We start from the raw sequence: 13,534 nt of genomic DNA, 5'->3' as shown, positions 1-13,534 counted from the left end.
AAATGACTCGTGATAACGGTATCTCACGCAAAATAATACTGTCTAGGGAGGTCTTGTTCCACTTTTCGATTATACTTTATCTATTTGAAGATATCACATAATTACTGTAAAATTAGCGGTATTTTAATTTCGCAGTGATGAGGGCTCTTAACTGAAATGTTTCATTTATTTCCCACTCTAATCTCTTTATTATAAGTGGATGTGGTAGAAATCTACTACCGTTTCCGATTTCAATATTAATTAAGAAAATATCACGCCATTCAAATCAAATTTCTTCACGTGGGGGTATACATGACACTGGTACTTGATTCCCAGTTAAGCAATGTCTTGAATATGGAGAAATCTGTGTATGTATATAATTTCGCTTTCCGGCTTAAGAGAGCTAGTATGGTTAACCACAGCACCAATGAAACGAAACTTCAGAAGAGGGAGGGAAATTGGTTGGGACATTGGTTAAGAAGGAACTGTATTATGAAGAACTGCTAGAGGATATGGTGGAAGGAAAGAGAGGGCGAGGGTGAAGGAGACTACAATTAAGGGTCTTCACTACAGCGAAATTAAACTACCGCTAATTTTAGAGTTTTTCTGTAATATCTTCAAAACAAATAAAAATATTCGAAAAGTAGAAACGTAGTGAACTAGACAATACGATTTTGCATGTGATACCCAGGGCCGTTCTGGGATACCAATGGGCGGTGGACAAGTCTATTAGTCTACTAAAAGGGCGCCCATACAAACGGGAATAGAGACTTTGAAAGAAAGTATGGGTGCCATTTTATATCAAAATCACCACCAAGTTTGTTTTAGTATTAAAGTAAATGGAAATCCTCTTTACTACAGAAAGACTTTTAGTTCCTGTAATAACATTTTGTCAAATAAAAAGAAGCTAAATGTATCAACAACTTAATATAGCATGCCTATGGACGCAGGAGGCTCATTGCCGCGTTTATAAAAGCTCTCCATTGATTTCTGTCCTTAGAAAACTGAACCCAGTTTCTACTTTATATTTCAATCTCTGCGAGAACCATTTTAATATTGTCCTCCCATCTGCGCCTCGGTCTTCCTAACAGTCATTTTCCTGTTTGGATTTCCAGTTACAACTTTGAAAGCGTTTGTAATTTCCTTCATTCTGGCTACATAACTTGACCATTTGAGCCTCCTAGACTTGATGACCCTATCAATGTTTGGTAAACGGTATAAAATTATGCAGTTCCTCCTTGTGAAGTTTCCGCCTTTTCCCATTCCCGTTCCTTTTGGAGTTCGAATATTGGTTTAAGAATCTTGTTTTCAAATACTTTCAGTCTGCGATTTTCCCTCAGAGTCAGTGACCATGTTTCGCAACCATACAGTACAACAGGCATGATTATCGTTTTATATGTTGAGCTACAAATACAAATTCCTCAACAGAATTAGCGACAACAAAAGATTTTTAACTGAATAATAGCACGAAATTCCTGCTTTCAGCTGACATCAATTTTTTTAGTGATTATGGTTTTGGTGTGTTAATAATGATCCTAGATATTTGAAAGTATCTACTTTGTCGAAAGGAAATATTATTTGGTACCGTATTTTAAAGCATCCATAAAATGCAGTATTACGATCCCGACAAACTTCCATTTATTTAGTTTTCTCTGCATTTACTTTTAAGTCTATATCCCTGCAAGCGTTAATTAAAATTTCTGCATTCCTTTCTATTATTCTATCATTACCTATTAAATTTACATCATCAGCATACGCCATAACCTGGCAAATACAATTCAGTTCTAGGACCTAATTGCTGTCTTTGATTTTCCTTATCGTGTTCTCCAGAACAAAGTTAAATAATAATGACAACGCATCTCCTTGTTTCAGATCATTCTCAACGTGAAAGCTCGTGAACAAGAATTTCTCTACTCGAACCTTACTTTGGGATTCATTTAAATATATCTTAATTAATCTATCTTTTTCAGTATTGCAAATTCTGTAAGCATGTTATATAATGTTTCCCTTCTAGCAGAGTCTAAACTCAATAATCGATGTGCCAGGATGTTGTACTGTCTCATTTCTTTTCAAGTATTAGTCAAATGGTAAATATCTGGTCGATAATAATTGATCGATTTTACCTAAATCCGTTCTGATAATCTCCAATATTTTCATCTGCGTATGGAGGCAATCTTGCTAATACAATGTTTAAGAGGATTTATTGGATGTTGACAGAAGAGAAATACCTCGATAATTATGAAATTTGTTTTGTTGCTTTTCTTCTGAACTGAAACAATGATTGATTCTCTTCACTCTTGTGGTGATTCCTCCTTGTTCCAGATAATGAGAATGAGTTTGTGTATCTTGCTCTACAATTTTTCCTTTTCAGCTAAAATTAAGTCAACCAGAATTTCGTCTACATCCGGAGATGTGTGTTTAATTATTTTAAGTAGCGATTTCTGTTTCTGTCTGGTTAGGTTCTGGAATATACGGTTATGCTGCTTGCATTTCACTTTCTCCACGCACATTAATTTTTGGATATGTGTTAAGCAAATCGTCAAAGAAATCTTTACATCTATTTAAGATGCTATCTGTATAGTCCCGAATGTTTTTGTTTTCACTATCATCTTCAAGTTAATTAATTTTAACTTTCAAAAGTCGCGTTTCTTTGTTCTAAAAGTTTTAGAAGTTTCCTGCCAGATGACAATGAAATTTTAAGTAGTTATTTCGTTCGGATTTTGTAGCCAACGCAGTTTCTTCTGTTTTCTCTTCTCTGCTACTTTAGCACATTCCTGGTTGAACCATGGTTTGTTCCTACGTATTTCTGCGTGCTCCAATATTTATTTTGCTGAAATTTTAATGTTATCTCTAATTTCAACCAAGTATCTTGAACACTAGTGCACTCCGAACCTTCTAAAACCGAAAATCTATTCGACACTTCAATCTGGCTCCCCTCTCACCTGACTCTCCTCTATTTAAAAAAGAATAAACCGCTCCGTTTTCAGATATTGAATATTTCATTTATTCTACAATAGTCTCTCTTACTATCACAATCAACTCCTCTGAACGACCGAAAAACAGTTGTGCTAGAGTGTTCTTTTCTGTCTATTAAAACATGATCAATTTGAATATGTGTTTTTCCATCTAATGAAGTCCAAGTACATTTATGAATGTCGCGATATTGGAATTTTGTAATCTTCACGATAAGGTTTCTGGATATTGTACAGTTCACGAGTCTAACGCCGTTGTCACAACCTTCCTTATGTAAACATTTATTCCCTATAATCGGTTTGAAAATACTCTCTGGTCCTACCTTCGCATTGAAACAGCCTAACAGAATTTTCATATGGTATTGCAGGAGATAATCAAATACCCATTCTATTCTTTCGTAAAAAGTGTATTTTTTTAAATCGCCATCCTTATTTTCTGTTGGGGCATGTACATTTAAAACAATAATATTACACCACCGGCCTTTAAGAGAAGTAAAAGAAAATCTATCATTAACAAATTCAACCTACGTATGTAATTGCTGATATTACGTATTCGTTTGTGAACCGAAAGCCCTGTTTCTAGTTGGTAATTTTTAATTTATTCCCCGTAAAAGAACGTAAAATTTCCCGACTTGACTCCTCCATTTCCTTCTCATCTAACTTGCTAGGTCCAACCTCTATTTCTAAACTCATTTTTTACAAATTTTAACGCGCCAGCCCTATAGAGACTTCCTATATTTCATGTTCCAATCTCATGTCGATTTTACTTTGCGGAGTTCGTGCCAAGTTATCAGCTCTGATCAGAGGATTCTGCAAACCTATCTGAACGATTTTTTTTTTTTTTTTAACAGGATAAGGTTGTTAGCCTCACACGAAATTCTCAAGCTGGATTATCACCCCTTGTCTGTCCGCGACTGCTTACTCAGTATATTCGCAGCTAACCTCTATATCCCAGAGGCCTTCTCCTCGATCCACAACCTGAGGACGCGCCGTGTCGTGGTGACAGGAAGAACACATTTTACGGAAATTAATACAGCTATATTTCAGAAATACAACAGGTACTGATTATCCGAATACTGCTTTAAAACACACAGGATCAATCAATTTGATAGGATATATGGATGCATATTAAGACTGTGAAAGCTTCGATGCCGTAAAAATCGTAAACGAGAGACTAGTGTCAGTGTAGTATTGCATAAATGCATCGTATGTTTGACTATCCGAACTATTCTTGATGTATGGCATTGTTTCGTTTTGTAGCTATATAATTTGATAATATTTTTGTAAGTGATTATACTCTTTACCTGTTCTCTGCCAATAGCAACTGTATGAATTTATAATACAAAGCTGAAATACAGAAGAATAAAGTAAAAAAAAAAAAAAAAAAAAAAAAGTGATATTTCGCAGGGCATCTTATGTAAAGGGCGCCTTGTATTCTTCACAGGTTCTGAACTACCAGTCAGTATTTGAATTTATTAAACAAAGCTGGTATACAGGATAACTAAAACCACTTATCTATGATGTGATGTTTCGTAAGGCGCCTTATGTAAAGGGCGCACTGTACCTTTCACGGGATCTTCGCCAACAGTAACTGTGTGTATTTATTGTACAGAACTGCGCTATACAGAAGAGTAAAAAAAATCGTTCATCTTTGATGTGGTCTCGGAAGGGCGTCTAATGTAAAGGGTGCACTGCACCTTTCACGGGTTCTTTACCAATAAAACTGCAAGAATTTATTACTAAAAACTTGTACCTTTATTTATACTGTGATATTTCGGAGGGCGCACCGGGACACGTCCCGGTGTCCCGGTGGGCCAGCACGGGCCTGGTGATACCTTTACCTCAATTCACCTACCTGCTTTTGGTATGCCGCTATTTACAGAACCCGCAAAAAATGCTAAATTTATCTACAGTTGCAAATCGAAAACAGACAGATGAGTTGTGATAACGTTATCACATGCAAAATCGTATTGTCTAGCTCACTACGTTTCTGCTTTCAAACATTTTTATTTGTTTTGAAGATATTACAGAAAAAACTCTAAAATTAGCGGTAGTTTAATTTCGCTGTAGTGAAGACTCTTAATAGACGATATTAAAACTGAAAAATCGCACGTGAAGACGAAGAGCTTAGCCGAAGACCGTGGAGCATGGAAGTATCTCAGTTGCGCCACGTGACTGCAAATAATGGCACAATACCTATGATGATGATGATGATGAATATAGAATTCAAAATGAAATAATTTTACACTCTAACTAAATACAAATTATGAATACATATTACGTGACTCTTGTTAGCATGTTTCATACCTATTAACGGAGAGACATCCAACCATCCTTTATGTTCTGATGTCATTTGAAAATCACATTCCGCTGAAGGTGATACATAGGCAATCGTAGCCACTGCTATAGCGTTGCTTGCATATACCATTCCGCTAACGAACAAAAGCGCATAATTAAATATTCCATATCCTGAAAAGAAAATTTAGTAACAAAATACTATTCATGGATTAAAAATAATATTAATAAAAAATACACATAAAATACAAAATGCATGAACCTAACTTGGAAGCACATACAGTATTTATTTCAATGTGCATGGCCTTTCCGGCTAAAGAATGAGAGCATTAGAGTCCACACTGCATGAGAGGCAGTATAATAAATGCATAAGTTACGGTGTGCTATAGAAAAAATGACGCAAAGGTTCATACTAGGGTTGACAACTGACCGGTTTTTTACCGGTCTAGCCGGATATATTGTTGTTTTTTGATTAAAGCCGGTGACCGGTACAAACTTCTTACTAGTTCCTTTATGGCCGGTTTTTGAAATTTGTATTTAGTTCGAATCAATTTCATTTAGTTCGAAGCATAGATTTAAAAAATAACTTTCATTCAGTGAATCCAAAACTGTCACCTTTCACCATCTATCAACGATTAATATAGTTTGTTTATCTATTTAGATTATTTTAAAGAGATGACAGGGACTGTATCAGGGCAAATTTGAAATTTACTTGTAAGGAATTTTAAACATTTATTGAGAGTGAAAAAGGACTTCTTCATGCAATTTCCTGCAGTTGAAATATAAGTTTTTTAAAGAATAAATATTTTCCAAATCCAAAATTGTCACGTAAAGATAAATATACTTTTGTTAATCTCTTTCGATAATTTTATAAATAATTGCAGTTACTGGTAAATACAATAAAATGATCAATGCCAATTATAGTTTTTCATTTATAGCACAATTTATCTATTAAGGTTATTAGTGAATGTACTAAGGACATTCAGAATACAGGTGCTAATGCACTTTTGTTCACGATAGTACATTTCCTTCCCATGGATGGGTCCCAACAGAGATGTCATGTCAGAGGGTCGGATGTGAAAAATTCACACTTAGACTTATATCATAGGGAATTTTGAGGGGATCCCGGCTTTTCCATTTTCCAGAGTTGGCAACCTTACACACTAATTAAAATGGTCCTTATTTTTTTCTTACGAGCTTTTGTGACTTTTACCCTCAACCCCAGACAGTAGTTCACCCAAGTCTTATATCTCAATGCAAATTGGTGAAATGATTGAATGAACGTAATACAGAGAGCATTTATCAAAGTTTAGAGTGAAATGATTGCATGAACGTAATGCAGAGAGCATTTATCAAAGTTTAGAGTGAAATGATTGAATGAACGTAATGCAGAGAGCATTTATCAACGTTTAGAGTGAAATGATTGAATGAACGTAATGCAGAGAGTATTTATCAACGTTTAGAGTGAAATGATTGAATGAACGTAATGCAGAGAGCATTTATCAACGTTTAGAGTGAAATGATTGAATGAACGTAATGCAGAGAGCATTTATCAACGTTTTAGAGATATGCAAGTCATTTACACAAAATATATTTTAAATGTTATTATATCATACTTTTCGTAGATATTATATCTTGTGACGCTAAAGAATTCTGAAAACTTAAAGAATAAATTAAGAAAAAATCAGGAAATGCGTTTTCTACATATTTGGAAAACGAGACATGAAAAATTCTGGACAATCGAGACGAGACAAGACTTCTACAAAATTGACGAGCCGAGACATTATTTCTTGTTTTGTCTCGTCTCGTGGAAAATGTTATGTATATAGAATCTATTCTATGTGTTCTTAGTTTCCCGCAACGCAGTTACTAGTAGTGATATAGTACATCTCCCCATCAATACATCTGTACAATACTATTTCAGAAACAGCAACAAGGTTGTTCAGAGCAGAGTAGCGGTACATGTTGTATCTCCTATTAGTTAACAGCAAATAAAAGATTATTTATCAGAGTTTGTAACTTTTGCCATTGTTTTAATTTAATATCAGTAAGGTTTCGTATTCGTATTAAAAACTCGGCAAGTTGTGAGAAAAATATTAACGGCATTAAATAGTTTGAAACTCATTTCATTCAAGAGTTTCTAACGTAATTAAATTAGGATTGAGTGCATATTTAAACTGTGTGATATATAGCTTTGCATTGCTTGGAGGACTGAATTCCTTACACAATCAGTAGCCACTGATGCGAGCTTCCACAGATGGCAATATTTAAGTTTCATAGAAAATTACACTAAAGATGGTCAAAATATGAAGCAAAATGGTGCTATCATCTGATGGACGTGTTGAATATGTTGCATCTAAGTTGATTTATTTTCTGTTGTAATTAAGAATGACCATGAGATGACACGAGACAGATCTGTTATAATACAAACAGATAAACTTCTCAAGATGAGACAGGCGTCTTCCATAACAAACGGATACACTTTCCTAGATGAAACAGGCGTCTTCCACTACAAACGGATACACTTTCCCAGACGAGGCAGATCTCTTTCCATACAAATGGATACACTTTCCTAGACGAGACAGATGTCTTCCAATACAAATGAATACACTTTCCTAGATGAGACATGTCTCTATGCAAATTGATACATTTCCTAGATGAGAGAGATCTCTTTCAATACGAACAGATACACTTTCCTAGACGAGACAGACGTCTTCCAATACAAAGAGATACACTATCCTAGACAAGACATATCTCTTTCAATGCAAACGAATGCACTTTCCTAGACGAGGCAGAACTCTCCCAATACAAGCAGATAAACTTCCCAACACCAGACAGATCTCTTCTAATACAAAAGAATACACTTTCCTATACGAGACACATGTCTTCCAGTACAAATGAATACGCTTTCCTAGATGAGATATATCTTTTTCTATTCAAATGGGTTCATTTTCCTAGATGAGATAGATCTCTTTCAATACAAACGGATACACTTTCCGAGATGAGATAGATGTCTTTGAATACAAACATATACACTTTTCTAGGCGAAACAGAATTCTTCCAATACAAACGGATATACTTTCCTACCCGAAACAGAGCTCTTCCAATACAAGCGGATATACTTTCCTACCCGAAACAGAGCTCTTCCAATACAAACAAATACACTTTCCCAGATGAGATACAGTTCTTCCAATACAAAACAGATAAACTTTTCGAGACGAGACAGAGATCTTTTAATACAAATGAACACATTTTGCTAGACGAGACAGAGTTCTTTCAATACTAACGAATACACTCTTCTAGGCGAGAGAGGTCTCACTCAATACTGTTATAGGATCTTATGGGATGTCATATTATACTTTAGGATATTTATGGAATATTATAAAATATTATGATATAATATCTGATATCAAATATTATCAGATATTTCTTTTAGTTTAGTTTGGTCTTCTCATTCTTGCTACTATCCCCACATTCGTTTCAGACAAGAGTAGACCAGGCTAACATAAGAGAAATATCTGGAATTTCTCTCTCAACATGCCCCTAAAAGTTAGGCAAATGTGTAACATAAGATTTAAGACTAATTTAATTGTGATCAATGGAAGTGTTATTTAACTCAGAGAAAGACATGTTATTCGATCTGTATCAATTTATTGGACAATGAATTTGGTGTTCTGAGATTGACTTGATTAAATATCTGAAAGATTATGAGGAAAGAAATTAAGGAAATCTGGCCTTAAGAATATCATACCTGGGTGACTACTGGTCCTATGTTGTCAAGTAATCCCATCTGCAGTTCAGTTCCAAACTTTATAAATCGTCCATGGAAAATGAGCTTATCACTCGATAGTGTACGCGAATAAAATTTATAAACGATCTTTCCGAAACTTAGATTAAAGTAACTATCTCGGTTTGTTACGAATAGATCTCTTAATAACTTCTCATTATCTGAGGTCTTATTAACTCGAGTCTTGTTAACTGATTCTTATTCACTGCTTCTTATTAAACTCCTTCCTTTTTGACTAACTCTCTTTCCAAAGAAACGGTTTTATATAATCAAGAAATGAGGTTGCAGACATTGAAGATATTCATGACAACAACAGGCTCCAGGTAGCACGTGGAATTCTTGAGAAACTCAATTGGGACAGGACATTCTGCTGACCAGAAATCTCTAGAATCCCCAGACACAATCTCTCGGATGATTTAAATTTTGTCAATCCAAGAATTATTAAAAACAAAAAGATACATAATTCTTACAATAACATAAACATTCTGTTTTCAATTTTGAAAATGAAAACGCTGATCCAATTATAATTGTCTAACAAACGTAATAACTACATTGTATAAATTCTCTCGTTAACATAATGTAACTAGGTTGCTTTATTTGCTTTTTAGTAATGAAATAATAAAGCGTCAGCGAACTGAATGATTTTCATGACATAACGTTATTCCTAATATTTGTGTGACATGATTTAATGAGTAAAATGATGATGTGAATAAACTTAAATCTAAATGACATAAAATATTGTAACTTTACTAAAATTGAAATCTAAAACCATAATATTTGATAATATTCCATAAATATCCTAAAGTATAATATGACATCCCATAAGATCCTATAACAATACGAACGAATACACTTTTCTAGGCGAGATAGATCTCTTTCTATGCAAATGGATGCATTTTCCTAGATGAGACAGATCTCTTTCCATACAAATGAATACACTTTCCTAGACGAGACAGGTGTCTTCCAATACAAATGAATACTCTTTCCTAGATGAGACAGATCTCTTTCAATACAAACGAATACACTTTCTAGGTGAGACAGATCTCTTTCAATACAAACGAATACACTTTCTAGGTGAGACAGATCTCTTTCAATACAAACACATACACTTTCCTAGATGAGACATGTCCCTTTCTATGCAAATGGATATATTTTCCTAGGTGAGACAGAGCTCTTCCCATACAAACAGATAAACTTTTCTAGACGAGACAGCTTTCTTCTAATATAAATGAAAGTTCAATTTTATCATCCATTTCATAATCTTTAGTTTAATATACTACTGCTTGATCATTCTTGTTTTATCTATCATCCTCATCGGCTACTATGGCCAGCGGACAACACCCGAATCTTTCTGCTGCTGCTAGTACACCACCAGTTTCATCTATGAAAGTAGAAAAACAGAAGAGCTACGAGGATGTATTTGCATCATCAGTCAATATAGCTCCGCGATCAGATGAAAATACTAGGACTACTAATTACGACAATATAGCATTTACATCTACATCTCCACCTCACAAGAAACACCACGACGACAAAATCAGTATTGTTTGTTCCAACGATAGCTCTCACCTCATGATAGTAGGCAGCATCCAGCAACTTTTACACAAACCGCAACCAGACGTGCACAATTTTCTCTTACAAGACTTTTATCCAAAATTTTGCAATACCAAACTGCTACTTCAGCAAATTCTCAAATACAGATCACGGACGGAAATCTTACAAATTGTTCAAACATAAAACGGCTATATCAAGTCACCTCTTTGCTACAATAGTCCGAGACAAACACAGTTTTGAAATTTTCGGCAAAACTGCAAAACTTACGAAACTTCAGGACCAACGGTACCAAACTACTGCTGCTACCAAGACGATCTCCCACACTACTGCGGTCATTGGAGGGGTGGTACAGCGATGAAGAAATCGAGGAGGATTTACATCAAGAAGGAAACACCTTCAAAAAATGCCTTCTCATCCGTAACAACCAAAAAAGCTACCTACATCGTTCGGGGTTTAACTCAATCGTAAGTTACTATTGATCTATTACAACACAGAACATACCTTTACAAGAAACGTCTTAGTGTTGAACCTTTCAAAACACCGGTCACCTTTAAGAAAACGCTGCAACCGCTGCTAGGAGTATACACATCCAACATTAAAATGCACTTATATGGAACTCTTAACAACAAAAATACATATGCTTAGTTGAAACCCCCTAGCTGTTCTCCCAGCATACTCGTTTGAAACTCCTAGCCAGAGCTGGATTAATCCATCTGGAGACCCGGGACTAGAAAAATATGTGGCCCCAGCTAACTTCACCTAATATATTTCTGTGAAAGTACAGAAGGAAAGTTAAGGGAATATGTTTCATATTTTTGGTCATATTTTATTTTATGATGATGATTGTATTTTTATGATTTTTTTTTTAAGATAGCGAGTTAAGATTTTGAGCCCTCTGTCCATCTGGAGGCTCGGGGCTACTACCCCCCTAAGCTCCTCCCTTAATCCGGTCCTGCTCCTAGTTGTACTTCCAAGAATTTCGTCTGGTAAAAGTTCAGTTTTAAGAATTTAACTGTATATACGAAGACTAAATAAAATGTTCTGTTGGGTATATAACGTTAATACCGTTATATTGGAAAGTGAATTATCTATTACATAAAATTCACAAAAATAAAAAGTTGACTAAACATAATAGGAAAGGAAGCACGTGGACTACGCCGTGGACTATGCCGTGGACTAAGCAGCATAATTACTACTCGACATGGACTAACCAGCATACTATATAGACGTATTGGATTCTCTCCTCAAAAATAATAAATAAATAAATAAAATGGACCCCCTTCGAAGAAAATTGCTGGATGCATGCCTGAAGTAGAGAGATATTTTGCCTAATTTTCCTATGCAGCCCAAGTGAAGCAATAAAATTTTGTACACGGAGATCACATTCGTATACATTCTAATTACCAAAGTTCTGAGAAATATATATAAAGTTTATATGTTCCTTTAAGAACAAGGAAAGTTAACACGGTTTCTGACATTAAAAAAGATTTATTTACAATATCTGGCCACGAATCTTTTAAGGTCTGAAAGTAGCTCAAAATAGAATTATTAAAGATAAAAACATGTCTGAAATGACAAATATTGATGAGATTCACTTGTGCATTGAACGCTTCAATTACAAGTATGATTTTATTTCTTGGACTTACTATAATTTATTTACTAATTAATCAGTTATTCTTTTTTAAAAACCAAAATCGCTACCTGCGAGATCCAGAGCAACATCGAGATCTGCAACTGCTTTGACAACTGCTTCTGGAAAGAAAGAAAATATAACTTTTCAAATATATGAGCAATTTATACGACTTTACAATCTTTAACAATATTTCAAACTATACGTACATACAGTAAAAGTCATAAGTATTCGTACACCGACTGCAAGCTATGATTAAATGCCCGTAGCTCCGACTTGGTTGGGGATAGAGCATTGAAACAAACGAAACTGCATTATCCATTAAGTTATTTATTATTTACGAAACAAACGTTCTGTGAATGAGAAAACATACACAAATAATGGCAAAAGAAACAAAAATAAACATGATTTTGATGTGTCAAAAGTATTCGTACACTTACGAAACGTCCAGAAAAAAAATTATTGCGCATGATTCATGGGTTCCCTTTGGCTCTAATTACAGTTAGAAGGCGCTTCGGCATCGAGTGCACCAAAGGTCGCGTATCTTCGACTGTTATAGAAGCCCATTCCTCTTCGAGTGCAGTTTGCAAAGAACGTCTACTCGTAATGCTGCGCTTGCGGAGTTTCTTTTCGAGTAAATACCATAAATTCTCAATTGGATTGAGGTCAGGCGATTGAGGAGGAGTGGCCAGATGCTTGGCATATTGTACAGTAACCAGAGCTTTGTATTGTGTGCCGTATGTTTGGGATCATTGTTCTGTTGAAAGTTATCTTGCAGGCCCATTTGATCAGCACTAGGACGTAGATTTTTCTTCAAAATGTCAATGTACATATGCTGATCCATAGTACCGTCGATAATTGTCAGCTTTCCCACTCCACAATACTCATGCACCCCCAAACTAGCACTCCCCCACCTCCATGCATGACGGTTGGCCGCAGATGTTTCGGGTCCATATCTTTATTTGGCTTCCGCCACACCATTTGTCTACCGTCGGAACCAAAAACATTAAATTTACTCTCGTTTGAGAATATCACTTTGTCCCAGAAAGCCACATCTTTGTTCACGTAAGTTTTTGCGAACTGGAGCCGCTTCTTCCTATTCACTTCGGAAACAAAAAATTTCTTTCGAGCAACACGCCCATTATACCCTTGTTTGTTGAAAGCACGACGCACAGTGCTTTCTGAAACCGACATATTTGATTTGGCTGCTTCTGCCACCATCTGCGAAGCACTGATTCTTGGGTCCTTCTTAATTTCATTCAGTAGTATATGCTTACATCGTCCAGTGATCTTCCGTGGACGTCCACTTCGCGGCAT

At 35.4% G+C, this 13,534-nt stretch overlaps 1 protein-coding gene across 1 annotated transcript in view; it reads right to left on the bottom strand.

Moving 5' to 3' along the window:
* The window catches only part of LOC145679618 (synaptic vesicle glycoprotein 2C-like), a 51,899-nt gene extending 38,365 nt beyond the window's left edge, over nt 1-13,534 (bottom strand). Inside the window, exons 1-3 of the mRNA XM_081750194.1 lie at nt 13,132-13,534; nt 12,289-12,339; nt 5,259-5,420 (exon numbers count right to left, since the gene is read on the bottom strand). Of these exons, the coding sequence (XP_081606320.1) occupies nt 5,259-5,420; nt 12,289-12,339; nt 13,132-13,534 (616 nt within the window). The remainder of the gene's footprint in view (nt 1-5,258; nt 5,421-12,288; nt 12,340-13,131) is intronic.

Source organism: Thermobia domestica, chromosome 2 (assembly GCF_964235325.1).
Source record: "Thermobia domestica chromosome 2, izTheDome1.hap1.1, whole genome shotgun sequence".
In the NCBI taxonomy this organism is placed as follows: Eukaryota; Metazoa; Arthropoda; class Insecta; order Zygentoma; family Lepismatidae; genus Thermobia; species Thermobia domestica.
Note: the sequence above shows the minus strand (reverse complement) of the source record. Positions and strands in the feature narration are given on the sequence as shown.